The sequence below is a fragment of the Nomascus leucogenys genome, chromosome 1a (genome assembly GCF_006542625.1).
Source record: "Nomascus leucogenys isolate Asia chromosome 1a, Asia_NLE_v1, whole genome shotgun sequence".
Classification (NCBI taxonomy): domain Eukaryota; kingdom Metazoa; phylum Chordata; class Mammalia; order Primates; family Hylobatidae; genus Nomascus; species Nomascus leucogenys.
In genome coordinates, this window is record NC_044381.1 from 19,584,663 (window position 1) to 19,610,953 (window position 26,291).

Consider the following 26,291-nt stretch of genomic DNA (forward strand, 5'->3'; position numbering starts at 1 on the left):
GATGTTCATCAGGGATACTGGTCTGTAGTTTTCTTTATGTCCTTTCCTGGTTTTGGTATTAGGATGATACTGGCTTCACAGAATGATTTAGGGAGGACTCCCTCTTTCTCTTTTTTTTTTTTGGAATAGTTTCAGTAGGATTGGTACTAACTCTTCTTTGAATGTCTGATAGAATTCAGCTGTGAATCCATCTGGTCCTGGGCTTTTTTTGTTGGCAATTTTTTTATTACCATTTCAATCTCACTGCTTGTTATTGATCTGTTCAGAGTTTCTGTTTTTTCCTGGTTTAATCTACGAGGATTGTATATTTCCAGGGATTTATCCATCACCTCTAGGTTTTCTAGTTTGTGCACATAAAGCTGTTCATAATAGCCTTGAATGATCTTTTGTATTTCTGTGGTATCAGTTGTAATATCTCCCATTTTTTTTCTAATTGAGCATATTTGAATCTTCTCTCTTCTTGGTTAACCCACTAATGGTCTATCGGTTTTGTTTCATCTTTTTAAAGAGACAGCTTTTTTTTCATATATCTGTTTTTTATTTCAATTTCATTTAGTTCTGCTCTGATCTTTATTATTTCCTTTCTTCTGCTGGGATTGGGTTTGGTTTGTTCTTGTTTCTCAAATTCCTTGAAGTATAACCTTAGATGGTCTATTTGTGCTCTTTCAGACTTTTTAATGTAGACATTCAATGCTGTGAACTTTCCTCTTAGCACCACCTTTGCTGTATCACAGAGGTTTTGATAGACTGTGTCACTATTATTACAGTTCAAAGAATTTTTTAATTTCTATCTTGATTTCATTGTTGACACAACAGTCATTCAGGAGCAGGTTAATTTCCATGTATTTGCATGGTTTTGAAGGTTCCTTTTGGAGTTGATGTCCAATTTTATTCCACTGTGGTCTGAGAGAGTACTTGATATAATTTTGATTTTCTTAAATTTGAGACTTGTTTCATGGCCTATAATATAGACTATCTTGGAGAATGTTCCATGTGCTGATGAATTGAGTGTATAGTCTGCAGTTGTTGGGTAGAATATCCTACAAATATCTGTTAAATCCATTTGTTCTAGGTTACAGTTTAAGTTTATTGTTTCTTTGTTGACTGTCTTGATGACCTGTCTAGTGCTCTCAGTGGATTATTGAAGTCTCCACAATTATTATGTTGCCATCTATCTCATTACTTAAGTCTGGTAATGATTGTTTTATAAATTTGGGAGCTCCAGTATTACGTGCATAGTTAGAATTATGATATTTTCCTGTTGGACTAGTCCTTTTATCATTATATATGTCTCTGTCTTTTTTTAACTGCTGTTGCTTTAAAGTCTGTTTTGTCTGGTATAAGAATAGCTACTCCTGCTTGTTTCGGGTGTTCATTTGCATGGAATACTGTTTTCGACCCCTTTACCTTAAGTTTATGTGAGTCCTTATGTGTTAGGTGAGTCTCTTGAAGACAGCAGATACTTGGTTGGTGAATTCTTACTCATTCCGCCATTCTCCATCTTTTAAGTGGAGCATTTAAGCCATTTATATTCAACATTAGTATTGAGAGGTGTGGTACTATTCTATTCATTGTGCTAGTTGTTGCCTGAATACGTGTGTGTGTGTGTGTGTGTGTGTGTGTGTGTGTGTGTTATTGTTTTATAGGTCCTGTGAGATTTATGCTTTACAAAGTTCCATTTTGGTGTATTTTGAGGATTTGTTTCAAGATTTAGAGCCCCTTTTAGCAGTTCTTATAGTGCTGACTTGGTAGTGGTGAATTCTCTCAGCATTTGTTTGTCTGAAAAAGACTATCTTTCCTTCATGTATGACGCTTAGTTTCACTGGATACAAAATTCTTGGCTGATAATAGTTTTGTTTAAGGAAGCTCAAGATAGGACCCCATCACTTCTAGCTTGTAGGGTTTCTGCTGAGAAATCTGCTATTAATCAGGTAGGTTTTCCTTTATGGGTTACCTGATACTTTTGGCTTGTAGCTCTTTAGATTCTTTCCTTTGTCTTGACTTCAGATAACCAGATGACTATGTGCCTAGATGATTATCTTTTTGCAATTAATTTCCTGGGTGTTCTTTGAGCTTCTTGTATTTGGATGTCTAGATGTCTAGCAAGGTCAGGGAAGTTTTCCTCGATTATTCCCTAAAATATGTTTACCAAACATTTAGATTTATCTTCTTCATGGGGAACATCAATTATTCTTAGGTTTGATCTTTTAACATAATGCCAACCTTCTTGAAGGCTTTGTTCATTTGTTTTAATCTTTTTTTCTTTGTCAGATTTCTTTGTCAGGTTAATTCAAAAGACTTGTCTTCAAGCTCTGAAGTTCTTTCTTCTACTTGTTTTATTCTGTTGAGACTTTCCTGTGTATTTTGCATTTCTCTGTGTCCTTCATTTCCAGAAGCCATGATTGTTTTTTATTTATGCTATTTCTCTGAAGACTTTTCCAACCATATCCTGTATCATTTTTTTTGATTTCTCTAAGTTGGTATTCACCTTTCTCTGGTGCCTCCTTGAGTAACTTAATAATTAACGTTGTGAATTCTTTTTCTGGCAATTCAGAGATTTCTTCTGGGTTTGGAGCCGTTCCTGGTGAACCAGTGTGATCTTTTGGGAGTGTTTTGTCATAATACCAGGATTGTTTTTCTGGTTCCTTTTCATTGGGTAGACTATGTCAGAGGGAAGATCTGGGGCTCAAGGGCTGCTGTTGAGATTCTTCCGACCCACAGGGTGCTCCCTTGATATGGTGTTCTCCCACTTCCCCAAGGGATGGGGCTTCCTGGGAGCTGAACTGCAGTGATAGTTATTTCTCTTCCGGGTTTAGCCATCCAGTGGAGCTGCTGGGCTTCTGGCTGGTACTGAAGAGAGTGTGTAAAGAGTCTTGTGATGTGATTTGTCTTCAGGTCTCTCAGCCATGAATACCAGTACCTGCTCTGGTGGCAGTAGTAGGGGAGTGAAGTGGACTCTGTGAGGGTCCTTGGTTGTAGTTTTGTTTAGTGTACTGGTTTTGTGTTGGTTGGCCTCCAGCCAGGAAGTGGCACTTTCAAGAGATCATCAGCTGTGGTAGTATAGGGAGTATACAAGCTTGCCCTAGGGTCACCTGGATAAGTATTGGGGTTTCTTAGGCAGTGGGCAGGGCCACAGATCTCCCAAGAGATTATGTTCTTTGTCTTCAGCTACCAGGGCGGGTAGAGAAAGACCATCAGGTGGGTGCAGGGTTAGGCATGTCTGAGCTCAGACTCTCCTTGGGCGGGGCTTGCTGGGACTGCTATAGGGGATAGGATGTAGTTCTCAGGCCAACAAAGTTATATTCCCAGGGGGATTACGGCTGCCTCTGCTATGTCATACAAGTTGCCAGGGAAGTGGGGAAAGCTGGCAGTGACAGGCTTCACCCAGCTCCCATGCAGCCCGAAATGCCAGTCTCACTCCCACCATGCCCCACCAACAGCACCAAGTTTATTTGCAGGCAGCCAGTGAGCAGGGCTGAGAACTTGGCCCAGGCTACAAGCCTCCCAGCTGAGAAAGCAAGCAGCGCTTTCAGGTTTCACACCTCCCCACCTGCTGTGGCTTCTGTGCTCCTATCTGTACTCCCCTGTTAGTTAACCCCCCTCCCCAGGATTCTGTCCAGGAAACTTCACATCCAGTCAAAATTGTTACAAAGTTCATTTGGAAATTTCCTACTCCTTGTGGTCTTTCCCCAATTCCACTGGCAGCCCTCTCCAAGGAACCCTATAAGACAAAGTCAGAAATGGCTTCCCCAGGAACTGAGAGCCAACAGGGCTCTTCCCACTACTTCTTCTACCCCTACATTTTTCTCAGCTCTCTAAATTAATCTCAGCTCCTGGTAAGGTCAAATCCTTCTCCTGTGATCTAGACCTTCAGGTTCCCCAGTGAGGATGTGCATTTGGGAGCAGATTCTCACCCTCTCACACTTTGGGCACTCCCAGGTTTTTGGCTGTCTCATGGCAGCTACAGTGGCAAGCTGCTTCCTTGAAAGGGTCTGCGGATTCTCTGGCCTTTCCTGGTATGTTCCTGTGGTAGTTCTTGGAGCAGAAAATCACAATGTGAGTCTTCACACGCTGCTGTGTACATCTGAGTGGAAGCTGCAAGTTAGTTCTGTCTCCTATCTGCCATTTTTTTCCCCTCAGGATTATTAGAATTTCGAAGCTGGGAGGAGAGGCCACAAGGAGCTGAGACTCAGAGCTCTGCAGGGAGGGGGCAGGTGCCAGTTGCTGCTGGGATCTCTGAGAGGGCGCAATAAGGCAGCTTCTGAAGTGTGGGAAAAACAAAGTGCAAACTAGGACCAACTACTGACAATGGAACCAGCTGCACTGCCAGGTTGAAAACCCTAAATAACCTTCATATATAACATTTCTTCCATGAGCCCTTCATTGGCTTAGTTCCGTTTCACTATATGTCAACCCAAGCAATACAGATTTAAATAGGTCCACTTTGCCCTGGCAGTTGGCTTTGTGGGAGAGAGAAGAGGAGGGGTGAGAATGAGTTTGAGATTATGTTAAGAAATTTGGGAACCTAGGCCGGGTGCGGTGGCTCACGCCTGTAGTCCCAGCACTTTGGGAGGCCGAGGCGGGCAGATCACGAGGTCAGAAGATCGAGACCATCCTGGCTAACACGGTGAAACCCCGTCTCTACTAAAAATACAAAAAATTAGCCAGGCACAGTGGCGGGTGCCTGTAGTCCCAGCTACTCGGGAGGCTGAGGCAGGAGAATGGCATGAACCCGGGAGGCGGAGCTTGCAGTGAGCCGAGATCGTGCCACTGCACTCTCGCCTGGGCGAAAGAGCAAGACTCTGTCTCATTAAAAAAAAAAAAAAAAAGAAATTTGGGAACCTAAAAGCACCTTAAAGTTTATTTCATTCGAACATAAATGAACCTTTAAAATCATCAAATATTCTCACTTGCAAATTAGAAAACTGAGGCCAGAGAACCCTACTGAAACCTAGAGTTCTCCTTCAGAGTCATGAATCTGTGTAACTAACCTTCACAGTAACAAAACCAGGATTTTTAAAAAATTTTTCCACAGAACTGATCTTAGCCTGATAAGTTTCAGAGGCTTTACAGTTACATCCTCAAGATACTTTGGGTTCAGTTACAGACCACTGCAATAAAGCAAATACTGCAATAAAGCGAGTCACACAATATTTTTTGTTTCCCAATACATGTAAAACTTATGTTTACACTATATTGTAATCCACTAAGTGTGCGACACCAATACATCTAAAAGAAAGCACATACATGCCTTAATTTAAAAATACTTTATTGCTAAAAAATGCTAACAATTATCTGAGCCTTAAGCAAGTCTAATCTTTTTGCTGGTGGAGGGTCTTACCTTCATGTTGATGGTTGCTGAATATTGGAATGGTGTCAATCCTCTCAAACCCTGCCACTGCTTTATTAATTAAGTTTATATAATATTCTAAATCCTTTGTCATCATTTCAACACTGTTCACAGCAACTTCACCAAGAGTAGATTCCATCTCAAGAAACCACTTTCTTTGCTCATCCGTAAAAAGCAACTCCTCATCCATTCAAGTTTTATTATGACGTTGCAGCAATTCAGTCACATCTTCAGGCTTTACTTCTCATCCTAGTTCTCTTGTTATTTCTACCACATCTGCAGTGACTTCCTCAACACTGAAGTTTTGAACCCCTCGAAGTCATCCATGAGGGTTGGCATCAACCTCTCCCAAATTCCTGTTCATGTTGGTATTTTGACCTCCTCCCATGAATCATGAATGTCCTTAATGGCATCTAGAATGATGAATCCTTTCCAGAACATTTTCTATTTACTTTTCCCAGATCCGTTTTAGAAATTACTATCCATGGCAGCTATAGCATTATGAAATTTGTTTCTTAAAGAGTAAGACTTGAAAGTTGAAATCACTCCTTGATCCACGGACTACAGAATGGATGTTATGTTTGCAGAAATGAAAATAAGTATCTCCTTGTACATCTCCATCAGAAGTCTTGGGTAGACAGGTGCATTGTCAATAACCAGTAATATTTTGAAAGAAGTCTTTTCCTCTGAGCAGTAGGTAACAAAATAGTGATCTTAAAATATTCTGTAAACCATGCTATAAACAGATGTGCTGTCATCCAGGCTTTGTTCTTCCATTTATAGAGCACAGGCAGATTCGATATAGCGTAATTCTTAAGGGACCTAGGATTGTTGGAACTAGAGATGACCATTGGCTTCACCTTAAAGTCACCAGGTGCATTATCCCCTAACAAGAGAGTCAGCCTGTCCTTTGAAGCTTTGAAGCCAGGTATTGACTTCTTTCTAGTTAGTTATCAAACTCCTAGATAGCATCTTCTTCCAATAGAAGAGTGTTTCATCTACACTGAAAATCTATTGTGTTTAACGTAGCCACCATCATCAGTGATCTTAGCTAGATTTTCTGGATAACTTGCTGCAGCTTCTACATCAGCACTTGCTGCTTTAACTTGCACTTTTATGTAAAAGAGATTGTTTCTTTCCTAAAACCTTATGAACCAACCTCTGCTAGCTTCCATCTTTTCCTCTGCAGCTTCCTCACGTCTCTCAGCCTTCGCAGAATTGAAGAGAGGTAGGGCTTGCTCTGGATTAGGCACTAGCTTAAGGGAATGTTGTAGCAGGTTTGATATTCTAACCAGACCACCAAAACTTTCTTGTATCAGCAATGAGACTGTTTTACTTCTCGTCAATTTTTTGTGTTCACTGGTGTAGCTCTTCTAATGTTCTTCAAGAGCTTTTTCTTTGCATTCACAACTTGGCTGTTTGGCACAAGAGACCTATCTTGGCTTTTGACATACCTTTCCCCACTAAGCTTAATCATTTCTAGCTTCTGATTTAAAGTGAAAGATGTACAACTTTTTCTTTGTCTTGAACACTTAGATGCCACTGTAGGGTTATTAATTAGCCTAATTTTAATATTGCTGCATCTCAGGGGTTAGGGAGGTGGCCCCAGGAAAGGGAGCAAGATGGACAAATAGCCATTCAGTTGAGCCGTCAGAATGTAAACAACATTTATCAATTAAGTTCATCTTTTTATATGAGCATGGTTCATGGTACCCCAAAACAATTACAATAGTAACATCAAAGATCACTGATCACAGATAACCATAACAGATAATAATGAAAAGTTTTGAAAATTTGACACAGAGACATAAAGTATGCACACGCTGTTAGAAAATCATGCCAATAGATTTGCTCAGCACAGGGTTGCCACAAACCTTCAATTTGTAACAAATGCAGGATCTATGAAGTGCAATAAAGCAAAGCACAATAAAATGAGGTATGCCTGTACTATGAAGGCAGCTTCTCAAAGGCCTGTTAGTTGCTTCTTCTCCTGGGCCTTGAGTTCCAAGAACTCCACATCCATGGCAGGCCTGCCCTTGGAAACATCTCTGCCCTATTCTCATCTGCACAAGGAATAGCAGGCTGGGAGGCCCTGGGAACATGAGCAAGACCCAAGGCTCAGATGGGCCAAGAGAGGTTTCCTGGGTACTCACTATGGCCTCTGATTCCAAGAAGGAGGGAGGAATTTGGATGTAATTTTTGTGCAAATATTCCTCTTATTTAGTATTCCTCTTATTTAGCTGACTAAGGTTTCTGGCTCCCAGATAAGTTCTTCAGCCATAGAGACCAACCTAGGGGATGCTACCACTCCTTTTTCTGCCTAAATATGGACTCTCTCAGAAAATCCTAAGGCAGTTGGGAAAATAAGGACTAGGAGAAAATATGAAAGATTCCCTGGGAAATGTGCTTAGGAAGAGTAAGTTTCATATTTATCAACTTAAATCTCATCAGCCTCACCAGGGCTGACCAAACAGGATTCATGGAGCCAGCACCTTGATAGCATATGGCCCTTTTTTCTTTTCTTAAAAGTAGATGTGATAGGGAGACGTGCATTTGCCTATTTCAGCCAGGCTAAAAAGCTTTATTTGTTTCAGCTGCAGTTTTAAAAGTATATTTGCCTTCATACACATACAGTTTTCCTGGCTTTTATTGGAAAATGGAACCAGCGTTTTACTCCAGGCTACATTTAGGGTTGGAAGGTATAGGCGCCCGGATCCCGGGAGATCCCCAGTAGACTGATTTCTCTCCTCAAGGCCACTTCTACCCTCATTTCAGAACAGGAGTGCGGTGACACCACCATGGACCTCGTGGCATATAGATGCCTAGATGCCACCAGGAGCTTGTGGTGAGCCTGCTTCTCCTGAGTACCTTGAATAAGGTAATACAGGGCCAGGCAAGGTGGCTCACACCTGTAATCCCAGCGCTTTGGGAAGCTGAGGGGGGAGGATCACTTGAGGCCAGGAGTTCAAGACCAGCCTAGGCAACACAGCAAGACTCCATCTCTACTAAAAAAAATTAATTAGCTGTGTGTGGTGGCACATGCCTGTAATCCCTAGCTATTCGGGAGGCTGAGGTGGGAGGATCACTTGAGCCCAGGAGTTTGAGATTGCAGTGAGCTATGATTGCACCATTACACTCCAACCTGAGCAACAGAATGAGAGCCTGCCTCAAAAAAAAAAAAAGAGGATACAGGTCAGGCAAGAGCTGGGTCAGCACACAAGTAGCAGCTCTGTCCTATTCCAGGCCTTCAGTCTATTGGCCAAGTGGAAAAGCTGGAAGATACCTCTCCCTAAATGTATCAGTTAGCTATCACCTCACACATACACATGCTGCATTTTAAAAAGCCCAAACTCGGTGACTTAAAACAACAATCAATTGTTCTTACTGATCTTACTTAGTTCAGCTGATCTAAGCTGGGTTTGGCTGGAGTGACTTGACTGTTCTCCACATTTCTCACATCTTCCTCTTGGGGTCATCAGGCCAGTCCCGACATGACTTTCTAATATAATGGCAAAGGCACAAGAGCACAAGCAACAGCTCCCAAGATCTCTTGAGGTCTAGGTTTGGAACTGGTACATTAGCATCTCTGCCTCAGTTTTTTATTGTGGTAAGAGATACATAAAATTTACACTTTCAACTCTTTTTAAGTGCACAGCTTGATTCCATTGCATACATCTACCTTGTTGTGCAGCTATCATCACTCTCCAGAATTTTTTCATCAACTGAAACTCTGCACTCCCCCTCCCTCCCTTCTCCCAGCCTCTGGTAGCCACTATTCCACTTTCTGTTTCTATGAATTTGGCTGCTCTAGGTACCTCATATAAGTGGAATCATACAATATTTGTCCTTTTATGTCTGACTTCCTTCATTTAGCATGATGTTTTCAAGGCTCATCCATGTTGTAGCATATGTCAGAATGTCATTCCTTAAGGCTGTATAATATTCCATCATACATATATACCACATTTTGTTTATCTACCGATCAATTATTGGATATTTGGGTTGTTTAAATCTTTTGGGTATTATGAATAATGCTGCTATGAACATAGGTGTACAAATATCTTTTAAAGTTCCTGCTTTCAATTCATTTGAATATATACCCTAAAGTGGAATTGCTGGAGCATATGATAATCCTATATTTAATTTTTTTAGGGGCCACCATACTGTTTTCCACAACAGCTGTTCCATTTTATATTCCCACTAGCAATGCACAAGGGTTCCAATTTTTTCACATATTTGCAAACATTTATATTTTGGGTTTCTTTTAATAATAGCCATCCCTGGTGGGTATGCAGTGGTAACTCATGGTGGCTTTAGAGCAACTTTTCATGTGTTTATTGGCCATTCATGTATCTCTTTTGGAGAAATGTGTGCTCAAGTCCTTCGCTTATTTGGGCATTTGCCTAAACCAGGTTGTTTGTTAGTTATCAAGTTTTAAGAGTTCTTTATATATTCTGGATATTAATCTCTTATCAGATCTATGATTTGCAAATATTTTCTCTCATTCTGTGAGTTGCTTTTTCACTCACTTGATAGTGTCTTACGATGTGTCAAAGATATAAATTTTGATGGAATCCACTTTATTTTTTTCGTTTGTTGCCTATATTTTAGTGTCATATCTAAGAAATCATTGCCAAAGCCAATGTCATTAAAGTTTTCCCCTGTGATTTTTTGTAAGAGTTTTATACTTTCAGCTCTTAGGTTTAGGTCTTTCATCCATTTTGAGTTAATTTTTATATATAGTGTTAAGTCATTTGTTCACATATGGATATCCATTTTCCCAGAACCATTTGTTGGCAAGACTGTCCTTTCCCCAGTGAATGGTCTTAGCAACCTTGTCAAAAATCATTTCACCATATGTTTAAAAGTCTGTTTCCGGTCTCTATTCTGTTCTTTTGGTCTCTGTGTCTGTTTTATGCCAGTACAGTACTGTTTTGATTGCTATCACTTTGTATTAAGTTTTGAAATCAGGAACTGTGAATCCTCTTTGTTATTCTTTTTCAAGGTTGTTTGGTTATTCTGGGTTTTTTGATATTCCATATAAACTTTAGCATGAGATTCTCTATTTGCAAAATATGCCATTGGGATTTTGATAGGGATTGCATTGAATCTGTAGATCACTATGGGTGGTATTGACATCCTAACAGTATTAAGTCTCCTAATCCATAAACATGATATGTCCTTCCATGAATTTATATCTTCTTTAATTTCTTTCAGCCGTATTTTGTCATTTTCAGTGTTCAAGATTTTTGTGTCTCAGTCCATTTTGTGCTGCTATAACAGAATACCTGAGACTAGGTAATTTATAATGAACAGAAATTTAGTGGCTCACAGTCCTCCTGTGCATCCTCCAAAAGGGAGGAAAGCTTTGTCTTCACGTGGCAAAAGGTGGAAGTACAGAGAGACAAGTAAGGGCTGAACTCACCCTTTTATAATGGCATTAATCCAACCCATAAGGACAGAGCCCTCATGGCCTGATCACCTCTTACTACTGTTACAGTGGCAATTAAATTTCAACATGAGTTTTGGAGGAGACAAACATCTGAACCATAGTAGCCTCCTTGGTTAAGTTTATTCCTAAGTATTTTCTCCTTTTTGATGCTGTTGTGAGTGAACTTGTTTTTCTTTTCTGATTGTTCATTGTTATTGTAACATCTGTCTCATTTTTGTCAGCTAAATAACTCACATAGCCAAAGCCAGGAGGGGGAAGTATAATCGCTCTCTCATGGGAGGGCACTGTCAAGTGGCATGCGCAAGTCAGCGGATACAGGAAGGAGTGAAGAATTGGATCATATAACACTACATCCCACACTGAGCTTCCAGGGGTCCATTTTTAGGTTATCTTTTTAGAACCCTCCCTTCCAAATAGTCTGCTCCTACCCTCTCACTACTACCTCAGGAAAAACAAAAATGAAGAGGAAAAAATAAGTGAGCAAAGAAACGAAGGAGGTAGCAAGGTACCCAGCTGAACAAGTAGCAGGTATGGGGGAAAAAAACACAGTCCAGGAGTCGGATAGAAGGCCTGCCGCACAACCTCAGGAAGGTCTCCTAACTTCTCTAGGTCTCAGTTTCTTCCTCTGGTGGTGAACTAGATGATTTCTAGGGATTCCCAATCTTGTGTAAATTTTAACAGTTCTATCCCTGGATTCAAAAACAAGAAATATTAGGTCAGGTGTGGTGGCTCACTTCTGTAATCCTTGCACTTTGGGAGGCTGAGGCGAGCAGATCACTTGAGGCCAGGAGTTCAAGACCAGCCTGGCCAACATGGTGAAACCTTGTCTCTACTTAAAAATATGTATGTGTATATATGTGTGTGTGTGTGTGTGTGTGTGTACACATACATACATACAAGTATATACCTGCATACACACAGAAATTATCTGGACATGGTGGTGCACACCTGTAATCATAGTTACTTGGGAGTTGGAGGTTGCTGTGAGCTGAGATTGCACCACTGCACTCCAGCTTGGGTGACAGAGCAAGACCCTGTTGAAAAAGAAATGACATTAGAAAAATCCCTTCTCTCTGTAGATGCATAGGCACCCACACATCCACAGAGGGTAGCCACCTGTCTTAGTCCAGTCAGGGTGATACAACAGACACAGACATATCATAAAAACTAGTGGCTTATAAACAAAACAAATTTGTTTTTTACAGTTCTAGAGTCTGGCAAGTCCCAGATCATTGCAGCACCAGATTTGGTATCAGTGAGGGCTTGCTGTCTGCTTCATAGATGGCAGCTTTTCAGTGTGTCCCACATGGTGGAAGGGCCAAGGCAGCTCTCCAGGGCCTCTTTTATGAGGACACGGATCTCATTCGTGAGGACAGAGCCCATGTGACGGAATCACCTCCCAAAGGCCCCACCCTCTGATACCATCACTTTGGTGATTAGAATTCAGTATGAATCTAGGGGGTACACAAACCCTCAGACCATAGCACCATCTTTGTGTCTCATATCTCATCATTTCCTGCCTTGCATTTGCAGTTTTATGAGTGTGCTTTCTAAAAATCTTATACCAGCTGAGATCTCCCTAGAAGAGGGAAGGTAGTCTTAATTATCTTAACTGTCCCTAGAGCAGTAGGTACCAAACAGATGTTTTTCTAAGTGAACTGAGGGGGGAAAAATCTATAGGTTCTTTAATTTTCAATGACTTACTGCATTTTACACTTCTAAATAAATTCTCTGTGGAAGGTAAGTTGCTGGGGCACAACAGCGAATTCAGCAAGTACCCTGACCTTCGAGGAATTTCTCTCACAACTGCAACCTGTTTATCTTACCAATTCTACGCTACAAAGTCTTGGGTAGACATGATGACATTTGAGTTTATTATATCAAAATATGTTTGATGGCCCTGTAGATATGTACAATATTGTACATGTCCAGTGCAGGCTTAGCAAAAGCCTTCAGAAGACAAAGCCTTATGCAGAAAAAAGATCCATGTTTAAAATTGTTTTCCTAGTCTCTGATTGGAAAAATCATATAACAAGTAAAATGAGGGAATATGATACTTTTACTAAATCAAGTTTGTTTCTTAACTATTACTATATAGTATGGTATTTTTTCCCAACATATTGTATTTGAAGAAGGAATTTCTGTCAGAAAAAAATCACTATAAGAACTACTTACCTTGAAAAAAACTGTTCAATGAATGAAGATTAATTGTATCTTTTTTTAAAGTTAGTATAGGGACATAAACAGAAAGAAATAGGTACTTTTGTTATCCAATAATTTTACTTAATTGAATGAATCATAGTCACCCTCCTAGAAATTCAGAGAATAAAAACATCTCCTATTTGCTCAGGAATGGCAAATATAATAAAAATGCCATGGACAAGGCCACATTGTGTGTACGATTTCTAGAGCCACAAAGACAGTAAACCAGTGCACCAGCAATGTGTTCCTTATGGCTTTACTAAGGCTTACTTCTTTTCCTCTCCTTCTAGGCTGCCCCATCAAAGGTCACCCTGTCCCTAATATCACCTGGTTTCATGGTGGTCAGCCAATTGTCACTGCCACAGGACTGACGCATCACATCTTGGCAGCTGGACAGATCCTTCAAGTTGCAAACCTTAGCGGTGGGTCTCAAGGGGAATTCAGCTGCCTTGCTCAGAATGAGGCAGGAGTGCTCATGCAGAAGGCATCTTTAGTGATCCAAGGTAAGAAATCCTGCAGACTTTGCATACTGGACTTGAACAAGAAAGCCCACTTGGGAATCTAACTAACTATCTAGCAGAACAAAGAGATTTTTGATCTCCAGTGGTACTCAAGGCATGATAAACCAAAACCATGCCATGTTTCCATACAGTGAGATCCTACTTCTGTCAACGTGGCCCTTCAGAAGAGCCATCATGCCCCATCCCAGCAGAACCTGGAAAAGCCAGTGCTGCCTTCATAAATAGGCCCTTCTGCTTATAATGCTGCTGTTGCTCAGGACCATGGAACCACTATATATCAAAGTCAGATGTGATTCTTTTATGCTGATTTAACTAGTACAGATCTCACACACACAGAGTAGCCTGTTTGTTTGGTTACTGCCTCCTGCCTAGAGAGACAGGCCTGATGCCAGTGCCTGCTGATCATTCTGAAGAGTCTTCAGCTTTAGTCACAAGCTGAGGGCTTTCCAGGCACCTTTCCTTTGGCCCTGACAAAGAACAGACTGCGAAGCCCACATGGCTCATGCATTAACCTTCCAGGAAAACAGGCAGGTCAGAAAGCCTTTGGGCGGGGCCTGGCCTTCACTGCACCAAGAAAGAGTTGTAAATGAGGCCAAATCAGTGGGAAGGAGGGAAAACTGGCCTTTTTATAGAGTTTTCCATAGGCTGGTTCGACCTGTGGCCTATGTGTGATGTATTCCAAAATGAAGAATGTGATGGGAAGGGACAGAGTTTTGTGCCAATACGGCACAAAAAGATGAGGAAAGGAGGGAAATTTTTCTAAGCAGGTAAGTTTTCATCTTAAATATCCTCCTTCACCATTTGGCTTTTCAGACAGGAAAACAAATGTTCCATTTTCTTGCCAGCCAGCTAGTCTCTGCTGAAAACCAGAGGCCAGGGCCTATTTGAAAGACTTGTAATATGCAACTTTGCAAATAAGCACTCAAAATTTACCATCTCACCTATCAGTGAGTCCCAGACCCCCAAAGCAACTGGCTTTCTTACTGACATCATTGTCTCATGTAAATAAGCACTCTCTGCATAGGCTTTTTTGGGTAACATTTGCAAAGTCCAGCTCAAATCTGTACTGTGATGGTTAAGTATTTGCTATATTTATATATCTTTGTAGAAAACAAAGTCACTTTCTGGTGAACCAATGAGGAAAAAAAAGTACTGTAGCAAATATCTTTAAAAATAAGATGACCTATGGCATTAATTATGTACTCTTTGTATGTCAGGCACCGAGCTACTTTACTTTCATTATTTCCTGTCCCCACAATAACTTGGTGAGGTGAGGGTCACCGTACTCATTTCGTGGCTGAGGCCCCTAGAGACAATGTGACTTCCCCAGATAGTTCGGGAATGGTGCCCATCGAGGAGCAGGGCCTCATTTATAATAGCTCTTCTCCTTCAAGCCACAAATCCACCCATCATCTTCTCCCTGCTCTGCTCAGAAGGAATTCAGAGTGTGGGCAATTATGCTATATTCTTTTCTGTTCTGCTCCTCCTCCCATGACAGATTACTGGTGGTCTGTGGACAGACTGGCAACCTGCTCAGCCTCCTGTGGTAACCGGGGGGTTCAGCAGCCCCGCTTGAAGTGCCTGCTGAACAGCACGGAGGTCAACCCTGCCCACTGCGCAGGGAAGGTTCGCCCTGCGGTGCAGCCCATCGCGTGCAACCGGAGAGACTGCCCTTCTCGGTGAGTGCAGCGGACACTGGCTCAGACCTCCCCACCCTAGGATGGGCCCTCACTTTTAGCGAAGCCAATGGCCAGCCCTTCAGTAGCACTGTGCAGGGAGAGATGCCAGCCAAGGAGCTGTTCTTCCCCCTAGGCACAGGCTTGTCAGGCCTCTCCACCTTGCTGAAAATATCCTCAGACTATGCCACCTCTCTCAGCTTTGTTTATTCCCCACCCCACCAATGGCCAACCAGGTTTCCCAAGTCCCTAACAGGGTCTGTTCAGCGAGCAAGAGCTTCCCAGGCCCTGGCAAACCATAGACGCCCCCATCCTACAGTAATCAACTGACTCTGAGTTGCTTGTAGAAAGCAATGTCTTTTCAATTGAAGGGCTGAGGAAACAACGATTACTGGGTTCTGCCCGCCCTCCAAGTCTAACCTTAAATACCCATGCTAATCAGTACTCCAGTTCAGTTGGGGAAATCTTATCTTCCTCTTTTCCACAAAGGCATCTCACTAAAGTTGGAATAAATCTGTTTCCGATAGTAGCCTCATGCTCTGCATTTGGGTCCCTTGTGTGGCCCAGAATGACACCTAAAGCCTCTGCCACCTTCCTCATGCTTCAAGAGGCTATGAGTCCCCCTGTGCACCTCATCCTCTGTCCTCAGCAGTAGTTAAACAGATAATAGATGGGCTTGGAGTTGGCACTGGTGTGGTGCTGAGAGCCTGGGGGGATGTGGCTCGGCCCTCAAATGCCCCTTTACTACCTATCTGTAGGGCTTTCATACAATACTTAGGCAACTGCTTTCTGTTTTGCCAGCTGAGTCATAAGGAGCAGCTGAAACCAGGAGAGACTCAGTGAAATATGAAACATGCTCATTAATATCAGCAGTTTGGCTTGCTGACGGGAAGGTTTCCACAGGAATGATTAATGTCCTTTTATACCCTTCCTGAACTGTAATATAGCCTGGCCCTCTCCTTTCTCAAACCCCCCACCCTAGCTTCTGAAAAATTGCTGAAACGTATATTTGGAAATAAAAGCTGATGGAAATGCAGGCCTGACATTCACCAGGGATATAAGAGGCTGGAAAACTGCCCTTGCCAAGCTGTGCAAAATGAAGAAGAGATCTTTGACGTGCCAGGAACTTTTTGACTTGATTTGGTGATGGTCAGAGTCAATCAGCTTAATTTACTTCTGCAAATGAAATAATAATGGCTCTGTTTTCTTGTATTTCAATGCCCCCAGGAGTTTTTAAACACCTCTTGCCTGCTTCCTAAGTGGCTCTGCTCCTGTGGGTTGGAAATCTGCATGCAGTCATCCCTCTACAAGGCAAAAGAGCAGGGAAGTGGCCACAAAACTAAATAAGTCACAGATCCAGATTTAGGAGGAGTATTTAGGAGGAGTTTGCTCCCCTTCCCAGCTACATGCCTCTCCTGAAAGCCAGATGTGGCGCCGCTTGGCTAGGACGTAGCCATAGGTTCACCTTTGACCCGTTTGCCTGCCAGACATTTTGAACACTTAGTATCCTTCTTTGCATGTGAACAAGTGTTGCCCTGGTTGTCTCTCTGAGATACAACTGGGTAACCCTGCTGTGACCCAGGTAGCTGTTTTAACCATTTTGTTAGATAAATTTTCTCCATCACTAAAACCAAAGAGTGGGATTTTTTTGTTCTAGATTACATGAGCAACAGTCTTGCAATTTCCCCAAGCTGTCTCCTTCTGTTTGAGAATTATCACGGGGTGCACACATGCAACGAGAATCCCTGCATGTTTGTATATGGACCAAGGATTTCGGAGTGTTCCCAGTTTACAGGTTGGCTTTGTGAGAAAAGTCCATTGGTCACAGTCTCACTTTTGGAACCTAACATTCAGAGAACAACTACTTCTACCACGCAGCCCTCTGAGAGGTATAAGACCTATAGACTGTCACGCCAAGAGATGGAACTTTACCTGCTTCTGAGAGATTGACCAAAATGTGCAGCAGGAAGTATACTGAGCAATACCAGACAAAACCTTGACTTTGGTGAGGCCCAGATTACTTTCCGGGTCAGGAGGTGACACAAATTTGGATCTGATTTCCCTAGAACAACTGTCTCTCCTGTCACATGCTTGGATCTCCTTTAGGAAGTACCAACACTGCAGTTACAAAACAACAAATTGATTCTCTTACAAGTTTGAAGGCCAAAAGTCCAAGATCGAGGTATCAGGAGGGTCATGTCACCTCCAAAGGTTCTAGGAGAGAATCCACTTCTGGTGGCCCCAGGTGGCTTATGGCCACATCACTCCACCTTCAGCCTTCATGGTCACATTGTCTCCTCCTCCTCTCTGTGTGAACACTTGTTATGGCAGGCATTTAGGGCCCAGCCAGATAATCTAAGATAATCATATCTCAAGTCAAGTCCATAATTACATCTGCAAAGAACCTTCCCACGTAACATTCACAGGCACTAGGGATTTGACATGGATATCTTTTGGAGGAATCACTATTCAGCCTATCTTTCCAAGTAAATACTGTGAAAAGAGCCTTGGCCCCAAATTAGTGGCAAGAGCAGGGATGTCGGGGGGAGGTGGTCTCTTTTCCCCAGGGCCTGTCCCTTTAGGGGTCTCCTGACACTTCTTCCTCTCCCCAGGTGGATGGTGACCTCCTGGTCTGCCTGTACCCGGAGCTGTGGGGGAGGTGTCCAGACCCGCAGGGTGACCTGTCAAAAGCTGAAAGCCTCTGGGATCTCCACCCCTGTGTCCAATGACATGTGCACCCAGGTCGCCAAGCGGCCTGTGGACACCCAGGCCTGTAACCAGCAGCTGTGTGTGGAGTGGGCCTTCTCCAGCTGGGGCCAGGTGAGGAGCCAGAGAGGTTGTTATTTGAAAGCTAAATCTAAAGGAATGGACCCTGCCACAGTAGGAAGTGAAATGCTATCACTGCCACCTCCTCCTTTCACATTCTGATTGGCCAGACATAGCTTTTGTTGGTTGTCCAGCTGAGACACCCCCAGAGCAGCAGGCTTTTAATTCTTTGTGTAATTCTATGAACCAATGTGATTGAATGAATGTTTTTAGGCAGTTAGCAACTCAAAACATCTTGTAATTGGCCGTCTATACATTATTACATTCATGTCCTCCACTCCCACCCCCAGGTGTGTCCTTTGGAAAACAATCACCAGCGACTTTCTATTAAGTTAACACACTGTGGCCATCTTTAACGAAAATCAAATGTTTTTGGCCATAGAGTTCACGTTCCATTGGCTGGTAAGCCATTTGTGTCCCAGGTAAGTTGAAGCTACTGCTCAATGCTAGCCAATCAACATGTCTAGCTGGAGACTCCTTTCTGGAGCTTCTACTAACCCCTCCTTATTTCCAGTGACATAATGTATATGCTTCATAATCAAACAGGCATGAGCTCCCCTTGCCTGGGGGAGTATCATCTTTCTCCTACCTGGAAAAGCCTACTTCTCATAGCTCACATTCATCTTAAGACAGCTCTGCTTCCAGGCCCTCGAGGCTTATTGGCAGTTTGTAAAACTGATGACTGTGTCATCAAGGTCACTCAAGGAGGGACGTATAGTGCACCTGTGATTATGTTTCCTAACAGAGAGAAAAATACGTAGGTCTTTCTCCCTTTCTCCATTCCTTCCCCTCAAAAAATTCACCCCCTTCCTCCTTTTTTCTACAACCCTCCAGGCCAGTATGTTTCCAGCTTTAATGTGAATCACCTGGGAATCTTATTAAAGATGAAAATTCTAATATGGTAGGTCTGAGGTGGAACTAGGGATGCTGAAATTCTCAAAACTTCTGGTAACATCAATGCTGCTAGCCCAAGGGCTACACTTGAAGGAGTAGCAAGGCTTGAGGCATTACAGATTGCAGACAAATGCTTCATCTCACAATCCTGTTGATGTTTTTCTGCTGGTAATATTGCTGATATTGTGCTTCAAGCTGTAGATGCTTCTCAAACCTCCACATTCCACTCCCGTGAGACACAAAAAAAATCCTTTTGGAATAGTGTTATGCAAATGTTTTTTCTTCTGCCTACCTTCTTGAAGTCTATGAAAACCATGCTGAGTTTAGTCCAAGTAAAATTAAGACCACCTTCTTAGCTCCAACAATCTGACTTCATGTAACAATTCAGCTTTCTTTTAATCCAACATACATTTATGAGACACCTGTCTTGGGAGGGGAATGTGTCCCATATAAGCATGTGTGAAGAAATGAAGGGAAAAGCAGCCCACAATATTTGCAGGAGAATGAGGTGACAGGTGACAGGACAGAAATAGAAATGTGGCCTGGAAAGCAGGTGCAAGATCATAAAAGGGTCTTGTATGCTGTACAAAGAATTTGGATTTTATTGTAAGTGCAACTCCAAAGATTTTTAAGAAGGAATGGCACAATCAGACTTTTAAGAATGGCTCATGCTGGTAATCTCAGCTACTCAGGAGGCTGAGGCAGAAGGATCACTTAAGAGGTTGAAGCTGCAATGAGCTGTGATCACACCGCTTTCACTACTCCAGCCTGGGTGACAGAGCAAAACCCTTTTTTTTTTAAAAAAAAAAAAAAAAAAAGGTATGCTGTCTGCAGTATAGTGATCAAATTGGCAAGTGGAAGGACTACAGAAAGAGAAACGTAATCTAGATGAGCAATTATGGTGATCAGAATGAAGGTATTGAGCAGTGCCAATGGAGAGGAATCCATTTCCTCTTTATAAGTGTGATTCACATGGCTTCCACGATCCATTGGATATCAGGGATGAGAGAAAGGAAGTCAAAATTTGACTGGAGGTTCTGAATTGAACAACTAGATAGGAATACAGTAAAAAGAGGGTGGAATGGTGCTTTATGGGATTGTTTGGGACATGTTTAGTATGAGATATCTAACTACAGATGCTCATTAAGTAGTTGCACATATAGGTCTGGGACTTAAAAGAGAGCTGTGCTAAACACTATCAATTTGAAAGTCATTAGTATACAAGTGGTGGCTAAGAATCATAGATGGTATCACCCAGAGAGAGGGAAAGGATCAGATTAAGAAAAGGCACAGGACAGAACCCTGAGGAACACAACACTAATTAAACAGGAGAAAGAAGAGGAAAAAAGATTAACCTAATGAGTAGGAAAATTCACAGAGACCAGTGGAGGAGCTTTTTGCAGAAGGAAGGAAGTCAATGGTATAAAAATACATCCAACAGAATAAACAAAATACAAATTAAGCATTGGCCTTATATTATACATACAGTGCATAGTCAAACTTGACTGACAGGCAGTCACTGGTAACTCTGTGAATGGCAGTTTCAGTGTAAAAGTAGGCACTGAAATCAAACCAGCAATAGGTTTAGTTACAAATGAGAGTGGAGGAAATAAGTGCTTCCAGGGACACATTACTTCAAGAATTCCCAGTGTAGTCAAGGGACATTAGCAAAATGGCAAATTAGGATGCTCCAAGTCCATGTTCTCTTACAGAAGCATCAAAAAAACAACTAGAAACTGGCTAAACTAACCTTATAAGTGCTCTGGAAAACAGCCCAAGTTCTACAGCAACGAAGCAAACAGCCAATAAAGAAAAAGCCATCTTTAAGATGATTGATAGGAAATTTCCTGGTATTTTCATTCATCCTTGCCCCACCCCTCCCCCATGTGGCATGGTTTTGATCTTGACAACGTGGCAGCCACTACTTGTGAAATCTGCAGAAGGACCACAGACCTGCAGACATCTGGGAAAAGAGATTATGGGTGGAGATTGACCCTCTATACAACTGACCCTCTGAAGTCCCAAGGAGAGCCTTGAGTGAGACTCTGGGAAATTAAGACACTCAAAAGCAGCTATGTATAATGGAGAAGGCCCATACACACCACATAAAAGATCTGAGAAGAAAGATCTGAGAAGACCTTAGGCTTTCACCTCAGACTGATTACTATGCTCAGAGTATACGCAGCTAATCAGTGACGGACTGCCCAATCACAGAGCCAGTCTACAGAGAGTAGGAGAAATGGCTATTTTTCAAATGCCCAATTTTCAGCAATAAAATCATGAGCCATACAAAGAAATGGGAAAATATGGCCCATTTTAAGGAAGAAAATAAACATAGGCATTGAACATTAAAGACAAACACTTTAAAACAACTATCTTAAATATGCTAAATTGGGAGCTGAAAGTACTATAACTGAATTGAAAAATTTACTGGCAGGATTCAACAGCAGATTTCGCAGGCAGCAGAAAGAATTTTCAAACTTGAAGATAGGCCAGTAAAAATAGAAGAAAATAAACAGAGTCTAAAAGAGTTGTGAGACACCTTCAAGTGAACCAACATATACATTTTGAGAGTCTCAGAAGAAGAGAGAAAGGAGTTGAAAGATTATTTGCAGAAATAATGGCCCAAAACTTTCCAAATTTGATGAAAGACATGAATCTACAAATCCAAGAAGCTAAACAAAAACTCCAAGTTGAAAAAGCGAAAGGGACCCACATTAAGACAGACTAAAATCAGTCTTAAATAAGAAACAAAGAGGGAATCTTGAAAGCAGCAAGAAAAGCAACTCATTGTGTACAAGAAATTCTCAACATTATAAACTGATTTCTCAGCAGAAACCTTGCAGGACAGAAGGCAGTGGAATTATATATTTGAAGTGCAGAAAGAGGGGGAGGGGCCAAGATGGCTGATTAGAAGCAGCTGTAGTCCACAGTGCTCACAGAGAGGAATGAAAATGGGGAGTCAGTTTGGCACCTTCATCTGAAATATCCAGGTTCTCTCATTGGGACTGACTAGGCAATCAACTTGACCCATGGAGAATGAAGAAAAGCTGGGTAGGCCACTGGCCCACCTGGGAGCAGCACAGAGCCAAAAAACCTTCACCCCAGCCAAGGGAAGTGGTAAGTGATTGTGCAACCCCACCCAGGAAACCACACTTCTCCTACATATCTTTGCAATACGTGTGATCAGGAGATCCCCTAGTGAGCCAATGCAACCAAGGCCTTGGGTTTGACACACAGAGCTGTGCAGTCTCGGCAGAGCAGTTGCTCAGGCTCACACAGAGACCCAGGAGTCTTTCAGACTCAGGCCCTGGGAATCCCAGCAGCCAAGCAGCATCATTCTGCAGGCCCCACTTAACATGGCACCTCAGAAGTTAAGACCCACTGGCTTGGAATTCCAGTTGCCTGCTGAGTGCATCAGGCTGGAGACTGCCTGAGACAGATTAGTTCCTGGGGGAGGGGTGGCTGCCATTTCTGCACTCAGGTCAACCCAGCTGTTCTAGCCTACCAGTTCCAGTGAGTCCTGGCAGCCCAGATGAGGGGAAGCCACTCACAACACACCTGCTGTGCCAGATAGTGGCCAGAATGATTGTTTAAGTGGGACCCTGATCCATCTGGCCTCCCTGCAGGAATTTCAGCAACTCCAACCAGGGTTATACTAACAGATCTCTCATCTCTCCCTGGGAGAGAGACCCCGGGGGAAGGGGCAGTGAGTCTCTGCACTTCAGTTACTCAGCCTTCCCAGGACTGCCTGGAGAGTCCAGGCAGTCTGGACAAGGAAGGGTTCCCCACAACACAGCACAGGTGCTCTACCAAAAAAACAGCCAGACTGATTCTTTAACTGGGTTCCTGATCCCATCCCTCCTGACTGGGTGAGACCTCCCAACAGGGGTCTCCAGACACCTCCTACAGGAGCGTCTGGGCCAGCAATAGGTCAGTACCCACCTGGAACAGAGCTCCCAGAGGAAGGGGCAGGCTGCCATCTTTGCTGTTTTGCAGCCTTCACTGGTGATACATCCAGGTAAGGGGAAAACCCAGGCAACTAGGGCCTGGAGTGATCCCCCAGCAAACTGCAGCAGCCCTACAGAAGAGTGGCCTATTAAATAGAAACCAATAACAACAACATCAACAAAAAAGACCCCACAAAATCTCCATTCAAAGGTCAGCAACCTCAACAAAGGTAGATAAGCCCATAAAGATGAGAAAGAATCAACAAAAATGCTAAAAACTCAAAAAGCCAGAGTGCCTCTTCTCCTCCAAATGAATGCAACATCTCTCCAGCAAGGGCACAGAACTGGGCTGAGGCTGAGATGGTTGAATTGACAGAAGTTGGCTTCAGAAGGTGGATAACAGGCTGGGTGTGGTGGCTCACACCTGTAATCCCAGCATTTTGGGAGGCCGATGCAGGTGGATCACAAGGTCAGGAGTTTGAGACCAGCCTGGCCAATATGGTAAAACCCCATCATCTCTACTAAAAATATCAAAAAAAAAAAAAAAATAGCCAGGCATGGTGGCGGGCACCTGTAGCCCCAACTACTCGGGAGGCTGAGGCAGAAGAATCACTTGAACCCAGGAGGCGGAGGTTGCAGTGAGCTGAGATCATGCCACTGCATTCCAGCCTGGGTGACAAAGCAAGACTCTGTCTCAAAAAAAAAAGATGGGTAATAACAAACTTCACTGAGCTAAAGGAGCATGTTGTAACCCAGTGTGAAGAAGCCAAGAATCACAATAAAACAGTAGAGGAGCTGGTAACCAGAATAGCCAGTTTAGAGGAGGAGCACAATGACCTGATGGAGCTGAAAAACACAACACGAGAAATTCACAATGCAATCACAAGTATCAACAGCAGAATAGACCATGCAGAAGAAAGAACCTCAGAGCTTGATGACTATCTTTCTGAAATAAGACAGGCAGACAAGAATAGAGAAAAAAGAATGAAAAGGAACAAACAAGACCTCTGAGAAATATGGGACTATGTAAAAAGACCAAAACTATGACTGATTGGGGTACTTGAAAGAGACAGGGAGAACAGAAACAAGTTGGAAAATCCAGCACCACATCAAAAAGCTTATCCACCACGATCAAGTTGGCTTCATCCCTGGGATGTAAGGTTGGTTCAACATATGCAAGTCAATAAATGTCATTCATCACATAAAAGGAACTAAAGACAAAAAACACAAGTATCTCAATAGACACAGGAAAGGCCTTCAATAAAATTCAACATTCCCTTCATCTTAAAAACTCTCCAACTAGGTATTCTCAAAATAATAAGAGCCATATTTGACAAATCAACAGTTGATATTATAGAGAATGGGAAAAAGCTGAGAGCATTTCCCTTGAAAACCAGCACAAGACAAGGATGCCCTCTCTCACCACTCCTAGGCAATGTAGTATTGGAAGTTCTCGCCAGGGCAATCAGGCAAGAGAAAGAAAGAAAGCATATTCAAATAGAGAGGAAGTCCAATTATCTTTGTTTGCAGATGACATGACCCTTTATCTATAAAATCCCATCGTCTCAGCCCAAAAGTTTCTTAAGCTGATAAGCAACTTCAGCAAAGTCCCAGGATACAAAATTAATGTGCAAAAATTGCTGGCATTCCTATACACCAACAATAGGCAAGCAGAGAGCCAAATCATGAATGAACTCCCATTCACAATTGCTACAAAGAAAATAAAATACCTAGGAATACAGCAAACAAGGGAAGTGAGGGACCTCTTCAAGGAGATCTACAAACCACTGCTTAAGGAAATCAGAGAGGACACAAACAAATGGAGAAACATTTCATGCTCATTGATAGGAAAAATCAGTATCATGAAAATGGCCATACTGCCCAAATGATTTCATAGATTCAATGCTATTCCCATTAAACTACCATTGACATTCATCACAGAATTAGAAAAAAACTATTTTAAAATTCATAAGAAACTGAAAAAGAGCCTGAGTAGCCAAGACAATCCTAAGCAAAAAGAACAGAGCTGGAGGCATCACACTACCTGACTGCAAACTACACTACAGTAACAAAAACAGGATGGTACTGGTATAAGAACAGACATATAGACCAATGAAACAGAATAGAGAACTCAGAAATAAGACCACATACCTACAACCATCTGATCTTTGACAAACCTGACAAAAACAAGCAATGGAGAAAGGACTCCCTACTTAATAGATGGTGCTTGGATAACTGGCTAGCTGTATGCAGAAAACTGATACTGGACCCCTTCCGTACACCTTATACAAAAATTAACTCAAGATGGATTAAAGACTTAAATGTAAAACCCCAAACTATAAAAACCCTAGAAGAAAATAGAGGCCATACCATTCAGAACATAGGCATAGGCAAAGATTTCATGATGTACATGCCAAAAGCAATTGCAACAAAAGCAAAAATTGACAACTGAGTTTAACGAAACTAAAGAGCTTCGCATAGGCAAAGATTTCATGATGTAGATGCCAAAAGCAATTGCAACAAAAGCAAAAATTGACAACTGAGTTTAACGAAACTAAAGAGCTTCTGCACCACAAAAGAAACTATCATTAGAGAGGGCAGACAACCCACAGAATAGGAGAAAAATTTTGCAATCTGTCCGTCTGACGAAGGTCTAATATCCAGAGTCAAAACGAACTTAAAAAAATTTACAAGAAAATAAATAACTCCATTAAAAAGTAAGCAAAGAACATGAACAGACAGTTCTCAAAAGAAGACATTCATGTGGCCAACAATCATGAAAAAAAGCCCAACATCACTGATGATTAGAGAAATGCAAATCAAAACCACAATGAGATAACATCTCATGACAGTCAGAATGGCTATTATGAAAAAGTCAAGAAACAGATGCTGGTGAGGTTGCAGAGAAGAATGAACACTTTCACACTGTTGGTAGGAATATAAATTAGTTCAACCATTGTGAAAGACAGTGTGGTGATTCCTCAAAGATCTAGAGGCAGAAATACTATTTGACCCAGCAATCCCGTTACTGGGTATATACCTAACGGAACACAAATCATTCTATTACAAATATACATGCATATGTATGTTTATTGCAGCACTATTCACAATAGCAAAGGCATGGAATCAACGCGAATGCCCATCAAGGATAGACTGGATAAAGAAAATGTGGTATATAAAACCATCCTTTGCAAGGACATGGATAGAGCTGAAAGCCATTATCCTCGGCAAACTAACCCAGGAACAGAAAACCAAACCGTGTATTTCCACGTATAAGTGAGAACTGAATGATGAGAACACATGGACACACTGGGGGAAACAACACACACTGGGGCCTGTCAGGGGTGGGAGTGGGAGGAGGGAGAGCATCAAGACAAACAGCTAAAGGATGCTGGGCTTAATACCCAGCTGATGGGATAG

The 26,291-nt window shown here is 42.2% G+C and overlaps 1 protein-coding gene across 1 annotated transcript in view; it reads left to right on the forward strand.

Moving 5' to 3' along the window:
- Positions 1-26,291, forward strand: part of ADAMTSL1 (ADAMTS like 1) — a 445,880-nt gene that overhangs the window by 410,131 nt on the left and 9,458 nt on the right. The window contains exons 24-26 of the mRNA XM_003260400.2: positions 13,295-13,507; positions 15,024-15,204; positions 17,814-18,021. Coding sequence (XP_003260448.2) covers positions 13,295-13,507; positions 15,024-15,204; positions 17,814-18,021 — 602 coding nt within the window. The remainder of the gene's footprint in view (positions 1-13,294; positions 13,508-15,023; positions 15,205-17,813; positions 18,022-26,291) is intronic.